This window comes from Perognathus longimembris, chromosome 11 (genome assembly GCF_023159225.1).
Source record: "Perognathus longimembris pacificus isolate PPM17 chromosome 11, ASM2315922v1, whole genome shotgun sequence".
Lineage (NCBI taxonomy): Eukaryota > Metazoa > Chordata > Mammalia > Rodentia > Heteromyidae > Perognathus > Perognathus longimembris.
In genome coordinates this window covers 60,180,760-60,198,824 of record NC_063171.1, presented here as the reverse complement: position 1 = coordinate 60,198,824, position 18,065 = coordinate 60,180,760, and the positions used below count along the sequence as shown (strand labels likewise).

The 18,065-nt window shown below is 38.0% G+C and overlaps 1 protein-coding gene, 1 long non-coding RNA gene and 1 pseudogene across 8 annotated transcripts in view; 1 reads left to right on the top strand and 2 right to left on the bottom strand.

The window, feature by feature from the left end:
* Ppp1r12b (protein phosphatase 1 regulatory subunit 12B) overlaps positions 1–18,065 on the top strand; it is a 201,797-nt gene that overhangs the window by 115,269 nt on the left and 68,463 nt on the right. For 5 of the 7 annotated variants that reach the window (XM_048357234.1, XM_048357233.1, XM_048357232.1 and 2 more), the window contains 5 exons: positions 1,778–1,868; positions 5,331–5,519; positions 9,779–9,968; positions 10,057–10,160; positions 11,242–11,283. In XM_048357234.1, the coding sequence (XP_048213191.1) occupies positions 1,778–1,868; positions 5,331–5,519; positions 9,779–9,968; positions 10,057–10,160; positions 11,242–11,283 (616 nt within the window). Of the gene's footprint in view, positions 1–1,777; positions 1,869–5,330; positions 5,520–9,778; positions 9,969–10,056; positions 10,161–11,241; positions 11,284–16,971; positions 17,892–18,065 lie in introns of those variants that run through there. The other 2 variants (XM_048357236.1, XM_048357235.1) reach the window with 2 other exon arrangements.
* Positions 6,484–6,584, bottom strand: LOC125360338 (annotated as a pseudogene).
* The window catches only part of LOC125359478, a 36,073-nt gene continuing 28,187 nt past the window's right edge, over positions 10,180–18,065 (bottom strand). Inside the window, exons 2-3 of the long non-coding RNA XR_007212561.1 lie at positions 11,181–11,260; positions 10,180–10,258 (exon numbers count right to left, since the gene is read on the bottom strand). This is a non-coding gene — a long non-coding RNA (uncharacterized LOC125359478). The remainder of the gene's footprint in view (positions 10,259–11,180; positions 11,261–18,065) is intronic.

Here is an 18,065-nt window from a genome sequence, read left to right as displayed (position 1 = left end):
ACAGCATATCAACTGCCAAAGCAGATATGAAAACCTAGTTGTCTTCTAAGCTAGCATTGTAAACTAATGTGTCTCTCTTCTTTCAAATTTTTCATTTGGAAATGTATTGTTATTAAAATACTGTTAGTGTTAACATGCACTAAAGCTGTGTGTACATTTTAACATGTTAACAGTAGTTTCTAATAGGTAATTATGAAATGTATCCCTCCATATAAACAAGCTCTTTGGAATTTTGAAATTTTCAAAAATTAAAAAAAACTGGACTAAAAAGAATTGAGAACCACTGCTATAGAAATTAGGATATGTTAAAAGGTACCATAAACAATGTGATGCCACTAAATAGATAAAATGAAACAAAAAACTTAAAGAACCAAATATTACTAAAACACCAAATACAAGTAAGCCTATTTTAAATAATTTGAACTGTGTGTGTGTGTGTGTGTGTGTGTGTGTGTGTTAGTGGAGTGTGAATTTAGAAATTTGCACTTGCTAGGCAGGTGTTCTACCATGTGAGCCCTATCTCCAGCCCTTTTTGTCTAAGTTGTTTTGCCTAGACCTGTGTGGATTGTAATCTTATTTATACTTGTAGTTGAATGTCAGGTGTGTACCACTACACCCAAATTTTTCTGTTGGTATAGGGATCTTACAAACTTCTTACCCACACTGGCCTGAAAATATGATCCTCCCAATCTTAGCCTTTTTTGCAGCTAGGATTTCAGTCACACACCATCACACCCAGATATTGGTTGAAATGGGGTTTTTCAGTCCTTTTGCCCTTGCTGGCCTTGCACCATGATCTTCCAATCTCAGCCTCCCAAGTAACTAGGATCATAGATACGATCTACCAGCACCATCCAAGAACTTGAATCTTTTCTTTAAAGCTTTTCTACAAAGTGTACTCTGAACTTAGATGGCTTCTATTGGGGAAATCATTCAAGGAAGAAATATTCTAAATCTTACATACAGTTTTACAGAAAATAGACAAGAAAACTTCCTAACTCATATAACTCATTCACAAAGCTAGTCACTATATTGCCAGAAGGGAAAAGTAAAGGCCAATTTCTTTTAAAAACATGAGCATAGGAATTTTAAACTAAATAATAGTGAATCTACATTAAAACATAACATTTTAAAAAATGGTACATCTTGGACTGGGTTTGTAGCTTATATGTAGAGTGCTTGCCAGGCCTTAGATTCCATACTAAGCATGAAAGAAAAAGAAAGGGAGGAAAAAAGAAAAGAAAGATGGAGAGAAGAGAGGGAGGGAGAAGAGAAGAAAAAAAAGAAGAGAAAAGCTAAAATGTATAACACAAACCCTCTTAGCCTGATTTGTATCAGAATGAAAACAAATTGCCTTAGTTTGGTAAGCGGTATCTGAAAAAAACTTGTAGACATTACACTTAATGATAAAATGCTGAAAATGTTGTCTGTGAAGGCAGAAACAGAGAGCATGTATATCTACCATTGCTATTGTTCTTCAACATGTCCTAGAACTTCATTCAGTTCAAAGCATTATGGCAAGAAAGGAAATAGAAATTAGTTACAGAAGGAAGAAATATGATTTTCATTTTACAGATGATATGATTCTGTATGAAGAGCAACACATTTACAAATAATGTTCTTGAATGCTGTCGTATTTACTGATGGTGAATAGAATTCTTGTTATTTTGACTTTGGCAAGGTTCATTCTTAGAGTGTAGACATCCCTTCAGGATGTGGCAGCACCTTGTCATTCCCTGAACAGTGTTCTTACTTCTGCTTACTCTTTTTTCTGCAGGTCCTATCTGACTCCTGTACGTGATGAGGAAGCAGAGTCTTTACGGAAAGCACGTTCTAGACAAGCTCGGCAGACGCGAAGGTCTACTCAAGTGGGTGAAACTTCCTTTTTTTAAAATGTATTTTTGTCTGCCTACCTTTCCCTTAGATGTACATTTTAAGCATGCTACAATAAATGCCTTGTTCCAGCTACTGTATTAAAATTTTTATTTATGTTTAATTTTCCATTGCACACAAATTAATTTATAACTGCATAGGCCTACTTCCATTTGACACCTGGCTCATTTCTCCAAGTTCAAAGCAAAACTATTTATTCTTCTTGTACTTAAGGATATGAACAATTCCTCTAGCCTGTTGTACTTTAAGGTTCTCTGAGGAAAAGCAGCTCAGCGGTTCCTCCAAATGTTTCCATTTGACCCAGCAATCCTAGTCGTAGGTATATACATTAAAGACATATGCCCACATAAAAACTTTTATATAACCTGTAATCCTGTCTGTACAGGAGTCTGAGATCTGAGGATTAAAGTTCAAAGCCAGCAAGGCAGGAAAGCCATGAGATTTATCTCTAATTAACCACCAAAAAGCCAGTGATGGACATGTAGCTCAAGCAAAAAAGCTCCCAGAACCTGGGTTCAAGCTCCAGGACTGGCAGCAGGGAAAATAAACAAACTTGGATATAGATCTTTATAATAGCATTATTTATAATAGCCAAAGTAGAAACAAATAAATAATCTATAGCAACAAATAATATTCTCTCTATATATATGCACACACACACAAGATGCATGCATGTATATATGTACATATGTATATTCATTAACTAATGAATAGATAAGCAAAATATATATGTCCATACAATGGAATGTAATATGGCATTAAAAACTAGATATTGACACATGTTACAATATGGATGAACCTTGGTAAGTGAAAGAAACCAGACATGATGGACTCTATTGGTTATGTGATTCCATTTATGCGATATGTCCAAAATAGGCACAACCAGAGAGAAAGAAGGTAAATTAGTGCCAGCAGCTTCAGGGCAGAAGATTGAAAGTCAGTTATTAATGGGCATTGGGTTTTATTTGGGGTGACAAAAATGTTCTAATATTAGCAGTTATAATTGCATAGCTGTAAAATACTAAAAACCATGGAATTATACACTTTCTAAAAGGGTGCATTTTATGATGTGTGGGTTCTATTTCAATATAAATTATTACCCAAAAGAAGAAGGAGCCTAGGAGCCATTGGAAGTATGTGATACAGTCTACATAGTATTTTACAAAGATCTTCATTCAGAAAATTAATGAGAGTAGTAAATAAAGTAATGTTTGCCAAGCCAAAAAACCAGAAGACTTGCTAGGCAGCTGTTAATGGTGGTCCAAGCTGAAAATGACAAGTTCATGACCCAGGTTAAAATGGCAGTGAGAATGGAGAGAAAGCTGTAAATTAATTACTTAAGGAGTCATAGAAAGATGAGCTCATGTAGCAGAGTGAAAAGGAACATACAGAAAAGTGAAACAAAAACCAGAAAAGAGCAGTGACACAGGAAATGAAGGAAAAAATCAGTTTCCAGCAAAAAGGAAATGTCTTCCAGGTTTAAATGCTACAGAAGTCAAGTAGAGAAGTTGTTTACTGAGAAAGAGATATTCTACATTGCGGCAGAAAGTCCTTGTTGTCTTCCCTGTACTTCCCAAGTGGGTCAAGTATTCTCTCATTTTTTCTTGGTGATTGTTTATGTGTTCCACTTATTAGAATGTATCCTCCATGAGGACCAAGACTCACTATTTTTTGGATTGTTTTATTGCAGTCCCTAGCAGCCAGAATTCTACTTTCTGTCTCTATAAAGTTGACTACTTTAGGAATCTCATACAAGTAAAATCGTAAAGTTACTTGTCTGCTTGTACCTAACTTACTTCACTTAGCATAATGTCAAGATTCATCCATTGTGTAGCATATGAATTTCCTTCCTTTTTAAGTTGGATAATAGTTCCATTGTATGTATATGCCATGTTTTATTTATCTATTTGTCTGTTGATAGACATTTGGCTTTTGTGAATAATGCTACTATGAGCATACTATCTGCCATACTGTCTTTTCAAGATCCTGCTTTCAGTTCTTTTGGGTATATACTTAGAATTTGAATTTGCTGGATCATATGGTAATCTTTTTTTTGTTTGTTTTTGTTGTGTTTTCATTGGTTCTTTATACATTGATAAATGTTATTGTAGTGAATGCTTAGAATTTTTGGTAATTGTTTTTACTGAAATTAATTCATCTACTTTTATTCAGGTTTTTGAGACAGGGTCTCACTGTGTTAGCTCCAACTATCCTAAACTTGCTATGGACCATGGGCTGGCCTTGAATTTGTGAGCCTTTTGCCTTGGCCTCCTCGGTACTAGGATTACAAGCATGTACTGTAGTCATTCTATTTTAAAGTTTTTGAGGAATTACCATACTTTTTCCATAGAATATCCACCAGTGTACATCCCTATAGGTGTTGCACAGAGTTCTAATTTGTCCACATTCTTGCTAGTACTTATTTCCTGGGTTAGCCATCCTAATGGAAATGACGTAGGAGACTGATCAGATTTTGTTTATAAATTTCTTCCACAGCATATAGTAAATAAACAATCATCATCTGTATTTATTGAATAAATGAGTGAGGGATAAATGGTAGGGGAATATAAGCTTCTCTGTATGATTCCCAGAATTATTTAGGAAATGATGTTAGAGAAAAGCTAATCTAGGGTAGTAAGAGGTTTTTTTGTTTGTTTGTTTTTTGCTGTTGTTATAGGCTAGCTCTGACTTTTCATCTTTTGAGCCTTTAAGCATTGAGTAGCTGGCAGAGATTTTCTCCCATCCTGTGAGTTGTCTCCTGATTCTGGTAACTTTTTTCTTCGATGTACAGAAACTTTTAATTTGATGCAATCCTATTTGTTAATTCTTGGTGTTATATTCTAGGCAGTTGGAATTATAGAAATTCTAGAAAATAATTGTCTGGGTCTATATCTTCCAGTGATTTCCTTGTGTTTTCCTGTTGTGGTTTCAAAGTTCCAGGTCTTACATTAAGATCTTTTTGATCAATTTTGAATTGGTTTTTGTGCAGGGTGAGAGTTAGAAGTCTAGTTTCAGTTTTCTACACATAGATAACTAATATTTCAAGCACCCTTTGTTGAAGAATTGTATCTGTTTTTTTTAGTAATATAATTTTTTTCCAGTAACTGTTCAGAGGACCTCTTGTTAGCCATTTGATCTTGGAAGAGTAAGGAGTGTTCATATAAAGATACTGAACACTGTATATATGGAAGAAGTAACACCTGTAACAGATGTACATCAATTTGACCTATTTCTGGAGATAAAATTAAGAATGCTAAAGTATTACATTCAAAATATACCTAGACTCAGGCCTGAGTTCTCTACATACTGAGGTGCTTATTTTAAACCTTGCATTTAAATGTCCTCATTGTATATTTTGGGACCTTCATGGGAAAGTTTCCCTGCTGAAGTTATTAATGTTAATGTGAAACTGTCCTGATCTTGAGGTATTTTCCTAGGGTGTTACCCTAACAGACCTTCAAGAAGCAGAAAGGACTTTCAGCCGGTCAAGAGCAGAGAGGCAAGCTCAGGAGCAGCCTGGAGAGAAGCCTGCAGACACTGAGGCACCAGAGGAGAGCACTGAGAAGCAGGAGCCCTCCACAGCTCCTGCAAAGGAAGCTGAGGAAGGTCAGCAACCCCAGGAAGAGGTAAGCTCATTTTTTTTCTGGCATGTACTGTGTGACAAGCAGAACAGATTTGGAGAGTTCTAGTGCTAGTCTACCTTGCAGTGACCACTCATTTAAAAAATACTGTATCTGAGCCAGCCATGGTAGTACATGCCCATAATCCTAGCACTAAGGAGGATGAGATAGGAGGATCATACATTTGAGGCCAGCCTAGGCTATATTGCAAGACTGCCTCAAAAACAAAACAAAACAAAAATGAAAACAAAAAACTAGCCAGGTGCTAGAGCTCACGCCTGTAATCCTAGCTATTCAAAAAAGCTGAAATCTAAGGACCACATTTTATTGTTGTTTTTGTTTGTTTTAAATTTTATTGTAAAACTGATGTACAGAGGAGTTAGTTATATGAGTCAAGTAATGAGTATATTTCCTTTTGAATGGTATCACTCCTTCCCTCATTCTCTCCCAGTTTTTTCCCCTCCTGACTTCCTGCCCCCCCCACACACACCAATTTCCAACATAGTATCTCCTGGTTTCACTGCTGAATTGGTTCACCCTTTGGCCCACCATTTCTATGCTTCCCTTCTCCTCCCCAAATCAGATAAACTTATGCAAGACAACGTGTACAGAAATAAAAAAAAGCAACAGAAAGGAATAAACCAAAGGAGAAAAAAACTTGCAAACAGCATAATAAAAAACTTTTTCCATTTCTTGGAGTTCATTTCAATAAGCATCATTTTATATGATCTTACACACATGGCTATTGAGCCCTTGCAATCCTTTCCTAAGAATATCCTCCTTTGTTCTCACTGTGTGAATGTTTAGATTGCTGTTTAATTAATCATGTCCAGGTGTAATTATTTGTCTTCTTCTATCCATTGAGTTTACCTGTAGATTTATGGGCACATTCCAGTTATTACAAATGAGGGAAGCCATGCAGCCTATGTTTCTTTGGGTCTGGCTTCCTTTGCTTGGTATAATTCTTTCCAAAAATATGGAACACTTCATGAATTTGCATGTCATCTTTACAGAGGCCATTAATATTCTCTGTATCATTCCAGTTTTAGTAAATGGGCTGTTGATGCAGGCACTGAGGTTCAGATTTTGAATTCTGTCTTTTTTTTTTTTTGGCCAGTCCTGGGCCTTGGACTCAGGGCTTGAGCACTGTCCCTGGCTTCTTTTTGCTCAAGGCTAGCACTCTGCCACTTGAGCCACAGTGCTACTTCTGGCCATTTTCTGTATATGTGATGCTGGGGAATTGAACCCAGGGCCTCATGTATATGAGGCAAGCACTCTTGCCACTAGGCCATATCCCCAGCCCTGAGGATCACATTTTGAAGCCAGCCTGGGCAGGAAAGTTTTTGAGACCTTTATCTCCAGTTAGCCACCAAAAAGCAAAGTGGAAGTGGAGCTGTGGATCAAGTAGTAGAGTGCTATCCTTGAGCATAAAAGTTCAGGGACCACAGCACCTAGGCCCTAGATCAAGCCCCAGGACTAGCTCAAAAACAAACAAAAACATCAGTTGATGTCTGCCTCTAATTGGCACACCTGAAAGAATTCAGAAGATGTCAGTTTGTAAGTGATCAGTTCCTTCTCTAGGAACCAACTGTTCTAAAAAGAACATAATAGGGCTGGGAATATGGCCTTGTGGCAAGAGTGCTTGCCTTGTATACATGAAGCCCTGGGTTCAATTCCCCAGTACCACATATACAGAAAACGGCCAGAAGTGGTGTTGTGGCTCAAGTGGCAGAGTGCTAGCCTTGAGCAAAAAGAAACCAGGGACAGTGCTCAGGCCCCGAGTCCAAGGCCCAGGACTGGCCAAAAAAAAAAAAAAGAACATAGTATAAAAAATGCAAATAAAAATACAAGCATTGAGGCTGGGAATGTGGCTTAGTGGTAGAGTGCTTGCCTAGCATGCATGAAGTTCTGGGTTCAATTCCTCAGTACCACCTAAATAGGAAAAAGCAGAAGAAGTGCTGTGGCTCACATGGTAGAGTGCTAGCCTCGAGCAAAACAAGTTCAGAGACAGTACCTAGGTCCTGAGCTGAAGCCCCAAGACTGGGAAAAAAAATACAAGCATTTATTATTTATGCCAGGCTCTATTGAAAGCATTTCATGTATATTAATTCATTTCAGCCTCCCACTCCACACATGAGGAAATAGCCGTAGAGGTTAAGTAACTTACCTAACACACATGCAGCTAAGGTGGTAGATAATCAACAATTTGAACACAAGCAATGGACTACAGAGATGTGTCTTAACCACTAATGTGCCATTCCCTAAACTCTTAAGTGCTTCCAAAGTGCTCTTGGGTGTCATTGTTGGTATGGACATTTTGATGATGAGGAGACACAAGGAGTGGACTAGTCTCAAGGAAGTCAGTAGTAGTCACAAGGGTGTATTGAAGGCAAGCATAATCCTTATTTTCCTTAGATGCTTCCAGTTGCAACTGTCATCTCTAGGTAGTTATTATTTCTACTTCTCACTCTCAAAAGTGGTCCAGTGTAGACTGATAAATTTTGTGATCACTGTATATACAGGACCAAAGGAATCTTTCTTGCTGTAGTACGGAATGACTAGGTTTCATAAACTAGGATTCCGTTGTTTGTATTGTTTTGTAAGCAAATAATACTGTTACTTATTACCAGGTATTGTTTAAGTACCTAACAAATATTTTTTTTTAATTCTCACCATCATATCTGAGGACAGTGTTCTCCCTGTTTTACAGCTGGGGAAGCTGAGTCTCAAAGAAGCTAAATAACTTACTCAAGGTAACACAGCTAGTAAGTGTTAAACATAGTATTTAAGGCAACTTATCTGCCTCTAAAACTCACTCCCCTCCACAATTGGGGTTTGAACTCAGGGTCTCACACTTGTGTGTTAGGCACTGTTACTGCTGAGCCATGCCTGCTGCCCAGATTTTTGCTTTTTTGCCATTCATGGGGCTTGAACTCAGGGCCTGGGCACTGTCCCTGAGCTTCTTTTGCTCAAGGCTAGCACTCTACCACTTGAGCCACAGCATCACTTCGAGCTTTTTCTGTTTATGTGGTTCAGAGGGATTGAACCCGAGGCTTCATGCATGCTAGGCAAGCGTTCTACTACTGAGCCACATTCCTAGCCCCTTGCTTGTTATTATTGAGATAGAGTCTTGCTTCTTGCCCTGCACCTGGGCACAATCCATGTATAGGCTTCTCATCATTAGCTACGTTAACAACAGACTGGCACCACCACTCGAAGGTCTCCATTGAGAAGGGAGTCTCTTAAACTTTTTTCTTCCAACATGGTCCCAACAATCTTGTGGCTATGATTACAGGTGTGAGCCACTGGCACCCAACTAAAACTAACTTTATTTTATAGTTTCTGTCTTTTTTTTTTTGTCTATTGTGGGGCTTGAACTCAGGGCCTAGACACTGTCCCTGAGCCTCTTTGTGCTCAGGCTAGTGCTCTACCACTTGAGCCATAGTGCCACTTCTGGTTTTTGAGTGGTTAATTGGAAGTAAGAGTCTTATGGGGACTTTTCTGCCCACACTGGCTTCAAGCCACAATCCTCAGATCGCAGCCTCCAGAGTAGCTAGGATTACAGGCATGAGCCACTGGCACCCAGCAGCTTCTGTCTTTCATAGTTTATGAATTAAAAGTATATAATTCCTGCATTGTGAACTCATCATGTAATAAGAACTTATCTTTTTGCAAGTTAAGGCTAATTGTCTGTGTTTTAATTCCAGAAAATATTTCCAGCGGGAAAATGGGCTTTTTTTTTTTTAAAGTTTCAAGGGACTGAAGTATAGCTCAATGGTAAAGCACTTGGCTACCATGCATATGTCCGTGGGTTTGATTCCTAGCACCACACCAAAAAATAATAATAACATTAAACAAACACTTTAATAAGCTTGTTATGGTATGTTGTCAGAGTACCTAGAAATTGATAAAATGTTCACACTTGTTCTTGATAATCTCTCGTTCTGTTTCTCATCTTCCTGAGCTGTTTATTTACCATATAAACTTTGCCCTTCAGCATTACATCTTAAAAAGTCTGTCATTCTTATTTTCATTTTAAGATGCAAAGAATTTTTATTAACACAGGTTGTGTTATCCCTTTGGTCATTTAGGAATAATTTTTCTGGACTGCTATCAGCATGACAGTATCCTCAGAATAGGAGTCAAGCTGTTGTTTCCTGACTGGCTAATGTTGAATCTACTCAGTATCTATTGAGCATCAACTATTTATTAGGTTCTTAATATTGAATATTTGACCTCTAATATCTCAGTCTGATTTATTCTAGCCTGTCTATCGTCATATGAGATATCCAGCTCAGCTAGATAAGCCCACAACACCAGTATCTCCTTCCACATCAAGACCCTCATTCTACTCCAGCTCCCATCTGCTACGGACAAGCAGATCTTCAGCCCTTGATTCTGAGAGTTCAGAGACCACCACAAATACTGCAACTGCAAAGGAAATGGACAAGAGTGGTATGTATGGTTAGAAAAAATGTAAGTTGTTCCCTAATGCACATGCCTCAGCTTCTTAAGATCCATACTATGTTTTATCTCTGGCCAGAGAGTAAAGAAGGAGATTTTGATGATCAGTCCTCTGATAGACTGTCCATCCGAGAGAGGAGGCGGCGACGAAGAGGCACAGGCATCAACTTCTGGTCAAAGGATGTAAGTGGGTTGGTCTATGCTGGGGCATACCACATTCCCCTTGGTTGCCATCCTTTCTGTGGAGTTTGAAAGGAATAGCTCCACATGGTCCCATGAACCTAGATTACTGAGAAGTTTCACTGAGGAAAAGAGAAGGAAATCTTAGCTAGTCGAAGACCCATTTGATGTGTTCCTGCTTAAGTGCACAGTGCCTAGAACAGTGCTAAACACATTGGAGGCACTCAGTACATAAAATTTTAAAGAGATTTTAAAGACATTTACAATTATCATATAAACAACTAAAAGAGATGAGTAAACCTGGCAAACTTTAACAGTCCTCCTGAATAACTCCTGAAACTCATGTAGTCAACAGTATCCTACCACACATAAGTTGGGAGTTTAATCTTTAGGCTGATCTAAGTTTTGTTGACCTAGTTTTTTTACTTTTTGGAGGGAAAGAAAAAGAACACATAATAGAAAACTGAAGAGTTGGGTCTTTAAAGAGAGGTACACGAATGCTTACTAACCACAAAGATTCAGTACCTTAATGTACCCTCCTCTATATCTTGTTCTAGATCCTTTTCACTCAACCTTGTTTACTGCTGGCATTTTAAATGAAGTGCCCAACAATTTGAACTATAGGCTACATATTACCAATGATTCATTTGAAAATTAAATAAACCTACTCAATGAAATAAGAAAGGTGACAGAAATAGTTATTTACTGGAAAATATTTTCTAATTATAGGACCAATGTACTGATAATTCTTTGTTTCCAGTGCTAGGGATCAAACCTTTCACATCCCACGCAAACAAATGCCTATACTATTAAGCTACATACATCACCTGCCCATAGGTGATAGCTTTTGACAGAGATGAAATCTTACTTTCTTGAAAGTACCTCATTTTCAGCTTTTGTTGATTTGATATTTTTGCCTCCCTGTGACAGTTGTTGAAAGTGGCAATAACAGAGCATCACTTGACTGTCAATCCCCATTGCCCATATTTAAAAAAGTAAAATGCATAACTGATGGGAACTGACCTTGCTTGTTTCAAAGACACCAGTGACCATGATTTTCTTGTTTTTCTTCTTTTGTTTTCAGGAAGATGAAGCTGATGGCTCTGAAGAGGTCAAAGAAATGTTGGTAAGTGACAAGCCAGTGAGGCATGGTCCCCTTAGGGCTCAGTCTTGTTCTTATGAATACACTTGTAGTAAAATAGCAAGTTCTATGAATACTCAAAGGAGAAATAGACAATCTTCTGAGAGGTGTGGCAGGTGCTAGTTGGTGGTACTTTCTTATGTGATATAACTGTGTCCATACTCATAAACAAGTTTTCAGTATCTGTCTGTGCCAGTTGCTAATCACTAACACCATGGTAGGCCCCACTTCTTTCTCTCTTGATTGTTAGTGGATTTTATCAAGTACTTTGAAATCTTTGGAAGAAAAGTAAAAAATGATGCACTTCCCTATGGTTTTACACTAATAGAAAAGAAAGTAAATGTGAAAACTGTAAAACATCAGACAGTCGACAATTTATACTTGACTTTGAAATAAGATTAAGCTTCTTGCTTCTTTTATAACTCCAACCTTTTGAAGTATCGCAACGAACTCTTCTCTGAAGGGTAAAGCCTATCTATATCCTGCATGTCTAAAGATAGGTCAGGTTCCTATGACCCACTCAGACACTAGAGAATGCCGGAGCAGGGAGTGTCTTCTCACAACCCCTTTCAGGAAGGAAAGCATTTGGTCTGACTAAATTAATTGACTTGATTTAATTAACTGAATGTGCTTTTACAATCATGTAAGCCAATAGCCTTTTAGTAACCTTCAGTTAATTGGCTATGTATTCTCATATCTCATACTGTCATGAATATATGTAATAACCTATAGGGGAAATCAACAGTCAACTGACATTAGCAAAGGAGATATAAAAAGTAAATTATTGTTGACCTGCCTATATTTCAATCATGATCCTTAACAGTAGCCATGTTTTTTGGTGCATGCCTATAATTTCAGCACTCCTAGGGGGTTAAGGCAGGAAAGCCACAAGTTTGAGACCACCTGGGATCAAAAAGTAAGAAAAAAAAAAATCTCAAGCAAGCGATAGCAGCTTTTCCAAAACAGTACTGATGAATGGTAACAGTGATTAGAATTGCCTACCTCTAGTTGAAGGTGAGACTGCTTCACAAGGATGAATTACGTTGTTTAGAAATAACACATAGAAGTTCCCTTGGGGCAAGTGTGTGTATGTGTGTGCATGCATACAAATATCAGCAACTCTACAGCTCTTTAAAGGTTTGAAAAGGCTTTTGGAGACAAGAAGGGTAAATATAGGAAAGTTCCTTTGGGGAACTCTACTTAGAGAATCTGAGTAATAGATTATAATCAGGGAATTATAACAAAGAAGTTTTATACCAATAGTCAGTAAAAAACTTTGTTGTTTATTTGTGTAGACAAGGTCTCGCTACACATTCCAGATTGATTTTAACTATACTATACAGCCCTGGCTGGCCTCAAACTCATTATCCTCTTCCTTCTACCTGGTAAGGGCTGGGGTTACAGGCATGCAACACCATGCCTGGCCTTGTCTCTACTTCACTAAGCTTCCTGGCTCTTGAAAATCCTATTCTAGGATATTAAGTAAGGAAAATTAAGGTTATATTGCGGTATTGGTCCTTAGAACATTGACTCAAAATTAGGGAGAAGTCTTTCTGGTTGGAAGAAAAGCAGACTCTTAAGATTTGGTATGAAAATTATTTGTCAGGCTAAAAAATATTCCAGTCCAGGCTGGGGATATAGCCTAGTGGCAAGAGTGCCTGCCTCGGATACACGAGGCCCTAGGTTCGATTCCCCAGCACCACATATACAGAAAACGGCCAGAAGCGGCACTGTGGCTCAAGTGGCAGAGTGCTAGCCTTGAGCGGGAAGAAGCCAGGGACAGTGCTCAGGCCCTGAGTCCAAGGCCCAGGACTGGCCAAAAAAAAAAAAAAAAAAAAAAAAAAAAAATATTCCAGTCCAAATATTTGAGGCATCTACTAGTGTTTACCATGTGTCAGACAGACTATAGTGTGACTCTAAGAGAAGAATGAGCAGCCTGTTAATGCTAGATGCCGTTTCTAATGTGTGCAAGTCAGCTGGGGTTGGTACAAGCACTTAGCAGATGTCTCATTCATAGTTCTTTTCTTTTTATCTTTTTTTTTGTCGAGGTGAAGTACAGAGGGGTTACATTTACATACGTTAGGTAGTGAGTACGTTTCTTGTCCAACCTGTTACCCCCCTCCCTCATTTTTCTCCCACCTTCCCTCTCACTACCCCACCCCCCGAGTTGTACAGTTAGTTTACAACATCCTCATTCACAGTTCTATAGAAAGGCAGAGGGAGATTCAGTACTGGGTGAGACATCTTTCTAAGTCCTGAATTTGCTTGCTTTGCTTATACCAATGAAACTTACCTACTTATATCAGTGAAATTCTTTGTCTGTTTTTCTCTGTGTGTACTCTTTCAGTGCTAACAGGTAGGAAGCCATTATTCATATTGGCCAAAGAGCAAAATACCCAATGATGGCCCAGTGTAAGTCAGTAATGTCCTATGAATAGTATGTTCACTCTCATTCTATCACATCCATCCAGCAGGCAATGCAGTTGACTCAACTCTACAACAAATGTGCCAAAGGGCAATTCTTCCTTTCTTGGTTTTAGTTCAGTAAACTTTATTGAGGTCATGTTCACTTTCTCCTACTTTACTCCTCAGTATTGATGCTATCTAACTCCTCCCAAAACTCTGAAATCTTTTAAATTGAGATATAATCTGCAGTCAGTAAAATGCATAGATTTCAAATGTCCTGTTTGGAGACTTTTGATACTTGTATCAGCATAGCCACCACCCAAATCAGATTCAAACTTTTCTATAATGTTAAAAAGCTCACCCCTGCCCTTATCTAGTCAGTTACTAGTCCCCAGAGAGTCAATCATTCTCCAGATTTCTGTCACCATAGAATATTATTCCCCATTCTTTAACTTTAGATGTATGGAATCATCTAGTAGTTAATGCTGGAATAGAAAGACAACTTCAGTAGTTATTATTTGTATCTTATGCCTCTAGTAGGAATTAGAGCTGAAATCCCAATGTATGGATAATTTGTTCTTTGCTTAAAGATTTCAGAAGATTATATCAGTAACTATAGTCTAGGAGGCCTTCCTATTGTTTAACCTAAAGCCCCGTACCTAAAAAAATGTAACCAAGATTTGCATATGGATAGATTATGTGGCCAAGGACCACCTTGATGTTTACTCTCTATGAAAGATAGAGATACCAGCCCTGAATTACTCTTTAGTGACCCCCCCTAGGAACAAAGAATGTACATAGTGTAGAGTTTTAATCAAAACCTTTCCCCATCAGTGAGACTTAAAAAGAGATGGTAATTCTCTGTCTTAGCACCTTCTTGACAGACATGTTTCAAATAATTCTCTTTCATTGTCCACATTAAGTATGTGACAGTGTCTCTGGAAATCTTAAGATATGTTTTGTCTGAATGAAAAATAAACTGCATCTGAATGTGAATTTTGATCTATTTCAGTCATTTATATGTAATAGTATTTTTGTTTTCTTTACTGTGTAGTAGTACCCCTTTTATCTATGAGAGTACTTTCTTTTTTAAAAAAATTGTTATTGTAGAGGTGTTGTACAGAGGAGTTACAGTTATATAAGTCAGATAATAAGTACATTTCTTTTTTTAACAGTGTCTCTCCTTCCCTCACTTTCTCCCAGTTTTTCTCTCCTATTCCTCCCCATACACATATAGCTCAATTTCAACATAATAGCTAGTGACTATCACTGCACCAGTTCTGTGCTCCCCACTTACCCTTCCCCAAACAGATATACTTACAAATAAGACAAAAGGTACAGAAAACAAAAAACAGCAACAAAGGAGGAAAAAACAAAATAACAATGCTCAGCACCTGTGGCTCATGCCATAATCCTAGCTACTCAGGAGGCTGAGATCTGAGGATCTCAATTTAAAGCCAGCCTGGGATGAAAAGTCTCCATGAGATTCTAATCTCCACTTAACCACTCAAAAACCAGAAGTGGCACTGTGGCTCAAAGACCTAGCCTTGAGCAAAAGAGCTCGGGGACAGCATCTAGGCCCTGTGTTCAAGGCCTACGACCAATAAAAAACAAAAACAAAAAAAACTCGTTTTTATTTCTTGGAGTTCATTTTGATAAATTATAACTTTATATGATCATATGCACAAAGCTATTGGGTCTTTGTTATCCTCTATTAAAAATATCCTACTTTGGTCTCACTGTGTGAATGTCTAGAGTCCTGTATAATTTATCATGTCCAAGTGTATTTTTTTGTCTTTTATTATGCAGTGTATTCTTTCTAAGATCTTCAGGGAATTTTGCCTGACACTAACAATGGTATTGTATGGACCTACAGGTACATACTAATGATGTTTAATTAGGCACAGGAAAAGGTTAACAATAATGATAAAATAGAATTTATAATAATATACTATAACAGAATTACCCAGCATCACTACTTTTGTGCTTTAAGACTAGTATTAAGTAAAATAGGGTTATTTAAATACAAGCACTGAAATCCTGATGCCTTAATAATAACCCAATAACTGAGAAAGTTCTTAGATGAGTAACAGGTGTCAGTATATGCAACCAGGGACACTCTAGACAAAGGGGTGATTCATATTCCAGACAGGACAGAAGAGGATTGCATAAGATTTCCCCACTGTCTTCAGAACAACATCCACTTTTGAAACTGTGAGTTATTTACTCCGGTTTTTTCATTTAATATTTTCAGGCAGCAGCCAACTAGGCAACTAAAACCATAGAAAGCAAACATCACATGGAGGTAGGGCTTCTGTAGAAATGGCATGGAATATTTGTTTTAGAAGGAACAATCAAAGGCATGCTATTTACATTCTTCTGTGCCCTGCTTTCTTTTTGCTTTTCATTAAGGTGGCTTAAAAAAAATGTTTTGTAGTGATTAGGCAATACTGGGTTTGAACTTCAAGCTTCCTGATTGCTAGGCAGGCTCTCTACCACTCGATCTATGCCCCTAGCCCTGTTTTTTGCTTTAGTTATGGTCTAGAGTTTTCATGTCTAGTCTCACATTTTTGCCCCAAACCAGCCCCAGATTCAGATTTCCCCCTACCTATGGCTTCCTTGTAACCTGGCATCACAGCTGTGTCTCCATTCTAGTCTTGCTGATTGAGATGGGGTCTTGCTCACTTTTTGGCCTAGAAGTCCTCAAACTGTAATCCTCTTGATTGCTACCTTCTTAGCAGATGGAATTACATGCATGGGCAACCATGCTTGGCTTTACATTGAGTTTTATCTACTTCATTCTTGTTTTCCTCCCAACTTCTCTGGAGCAATCTACTTCCCTAAACAATCCTGTTGTATAATTGACTTTATCACTAGGGGGCACAAGTGGTCAACAGAAAAGATGTTGATAAGCAAGCAGAATGGTCCTCTAAAGAAGCTGAGCCAAGGCAAATTTCTTTTATTTTTAAAGGAATTGTTGAAGAACCCAGTTCAATGTAGTAAAGACATTTGCCTCCCAACTTTTCGTATTATATAATTGGACGAGAATGTAGGGATAACTTGGTTTTAGGAAAACCTCATTTCACAGTTAAGAAAACACAGACCCAGAGAAATTAGTAAATTATATGGAAAGATGACATCTGGGTTAGATGAGCATCCCATGTCCTGGGTCAAGTAACCTTTTTATGTTACAGTAGCAATGCAGACCTGAAATTAGGGCTTACAGTCTTTTCCACACTTACTCATCCATTTGGTTTTTTTACTCAGCAGGTTACATGTTCGAATTGACTTGCTAGTAACATCTCACCTTCTTGAGTGAAGGAGCATCTTCTTGAAGGACAACTTAAAAGCCTACTGAGAGTATCAAGATGCAGTGGGTAGAGCATCAGCATGCTTCTGCTGTCCTTAACATAGGTGGGTAGTTACATCTGTTAGGAAGTAAGAATTCTATACCCTTATTAGGAAAATACACCTACTCTAGTGTCACTGTTGCTTTTAGAAGAATCAGGGAATACTTGATCACTGAAAATTCAACCTCAAAGTTAGCAAACTAGCTATATTTATCCAGAATGGAAGTAGTAGATTAGATTGCTAATCATCCTGCAAAATACATTGGTAAAGGCGAGATATTAAGGAATTATTCATTGTTGGATGTCAAGATGGTTGTTCTAAGGAACTGGTGGCATGGTAGTGGAAAGTTTATTGGTGAAATATTCTAAAAGAGGCAAACAAGTTAAATGTAAGGTTTTTAAGATGAGTAATAAAATTAAAATAATTTTTTAGAATACTTAGTTTTAAATTTGAACAAAAAATAAATGCCCCAGAAATAACCTAATACTAAAAGCCTCAATGCCTTTGTTATTTTGCCCTGCTGTCCTTTTGTAAACGTCTTCCTACTCTTCCTTTCAACGAGTATTATAGAGTATATGGCCAGGTATTTTTCTAGATTCTGGGAGTGCAGCAGTGAGCAAAAATAAGATACCTGCTGTTGAAAAATTCACATTTTAGAGAGGGAGACAAGTGATAAATTTAAAAATACATAAGTAAGTACATATGATGTTCACAGGTGGTAGGTGCTATGGAAAAACTACAGAGTCAGTAGGGGAAAGAAGGATCAAAAGTGCCATTTGCTAGTGGCCAGCTCAGGCAGGAAAGTCCATGAGACTCTTATCTCCAATTAACTACTTAAAAAAAAAGGGGGGGGGGCTGGGGATATAGCCTAATGGCAAGAGTACCTGCCTCGGATACACGAGGCCCTAGGTTCGATTCCCCAGCACCACATATACAGAAAACGGCCAGAAGCGGTGCTGTGGCTCAAGTGGCAGAGTGCTAGCCTTGAGCGGGAAGAAGCCAGGGACAGT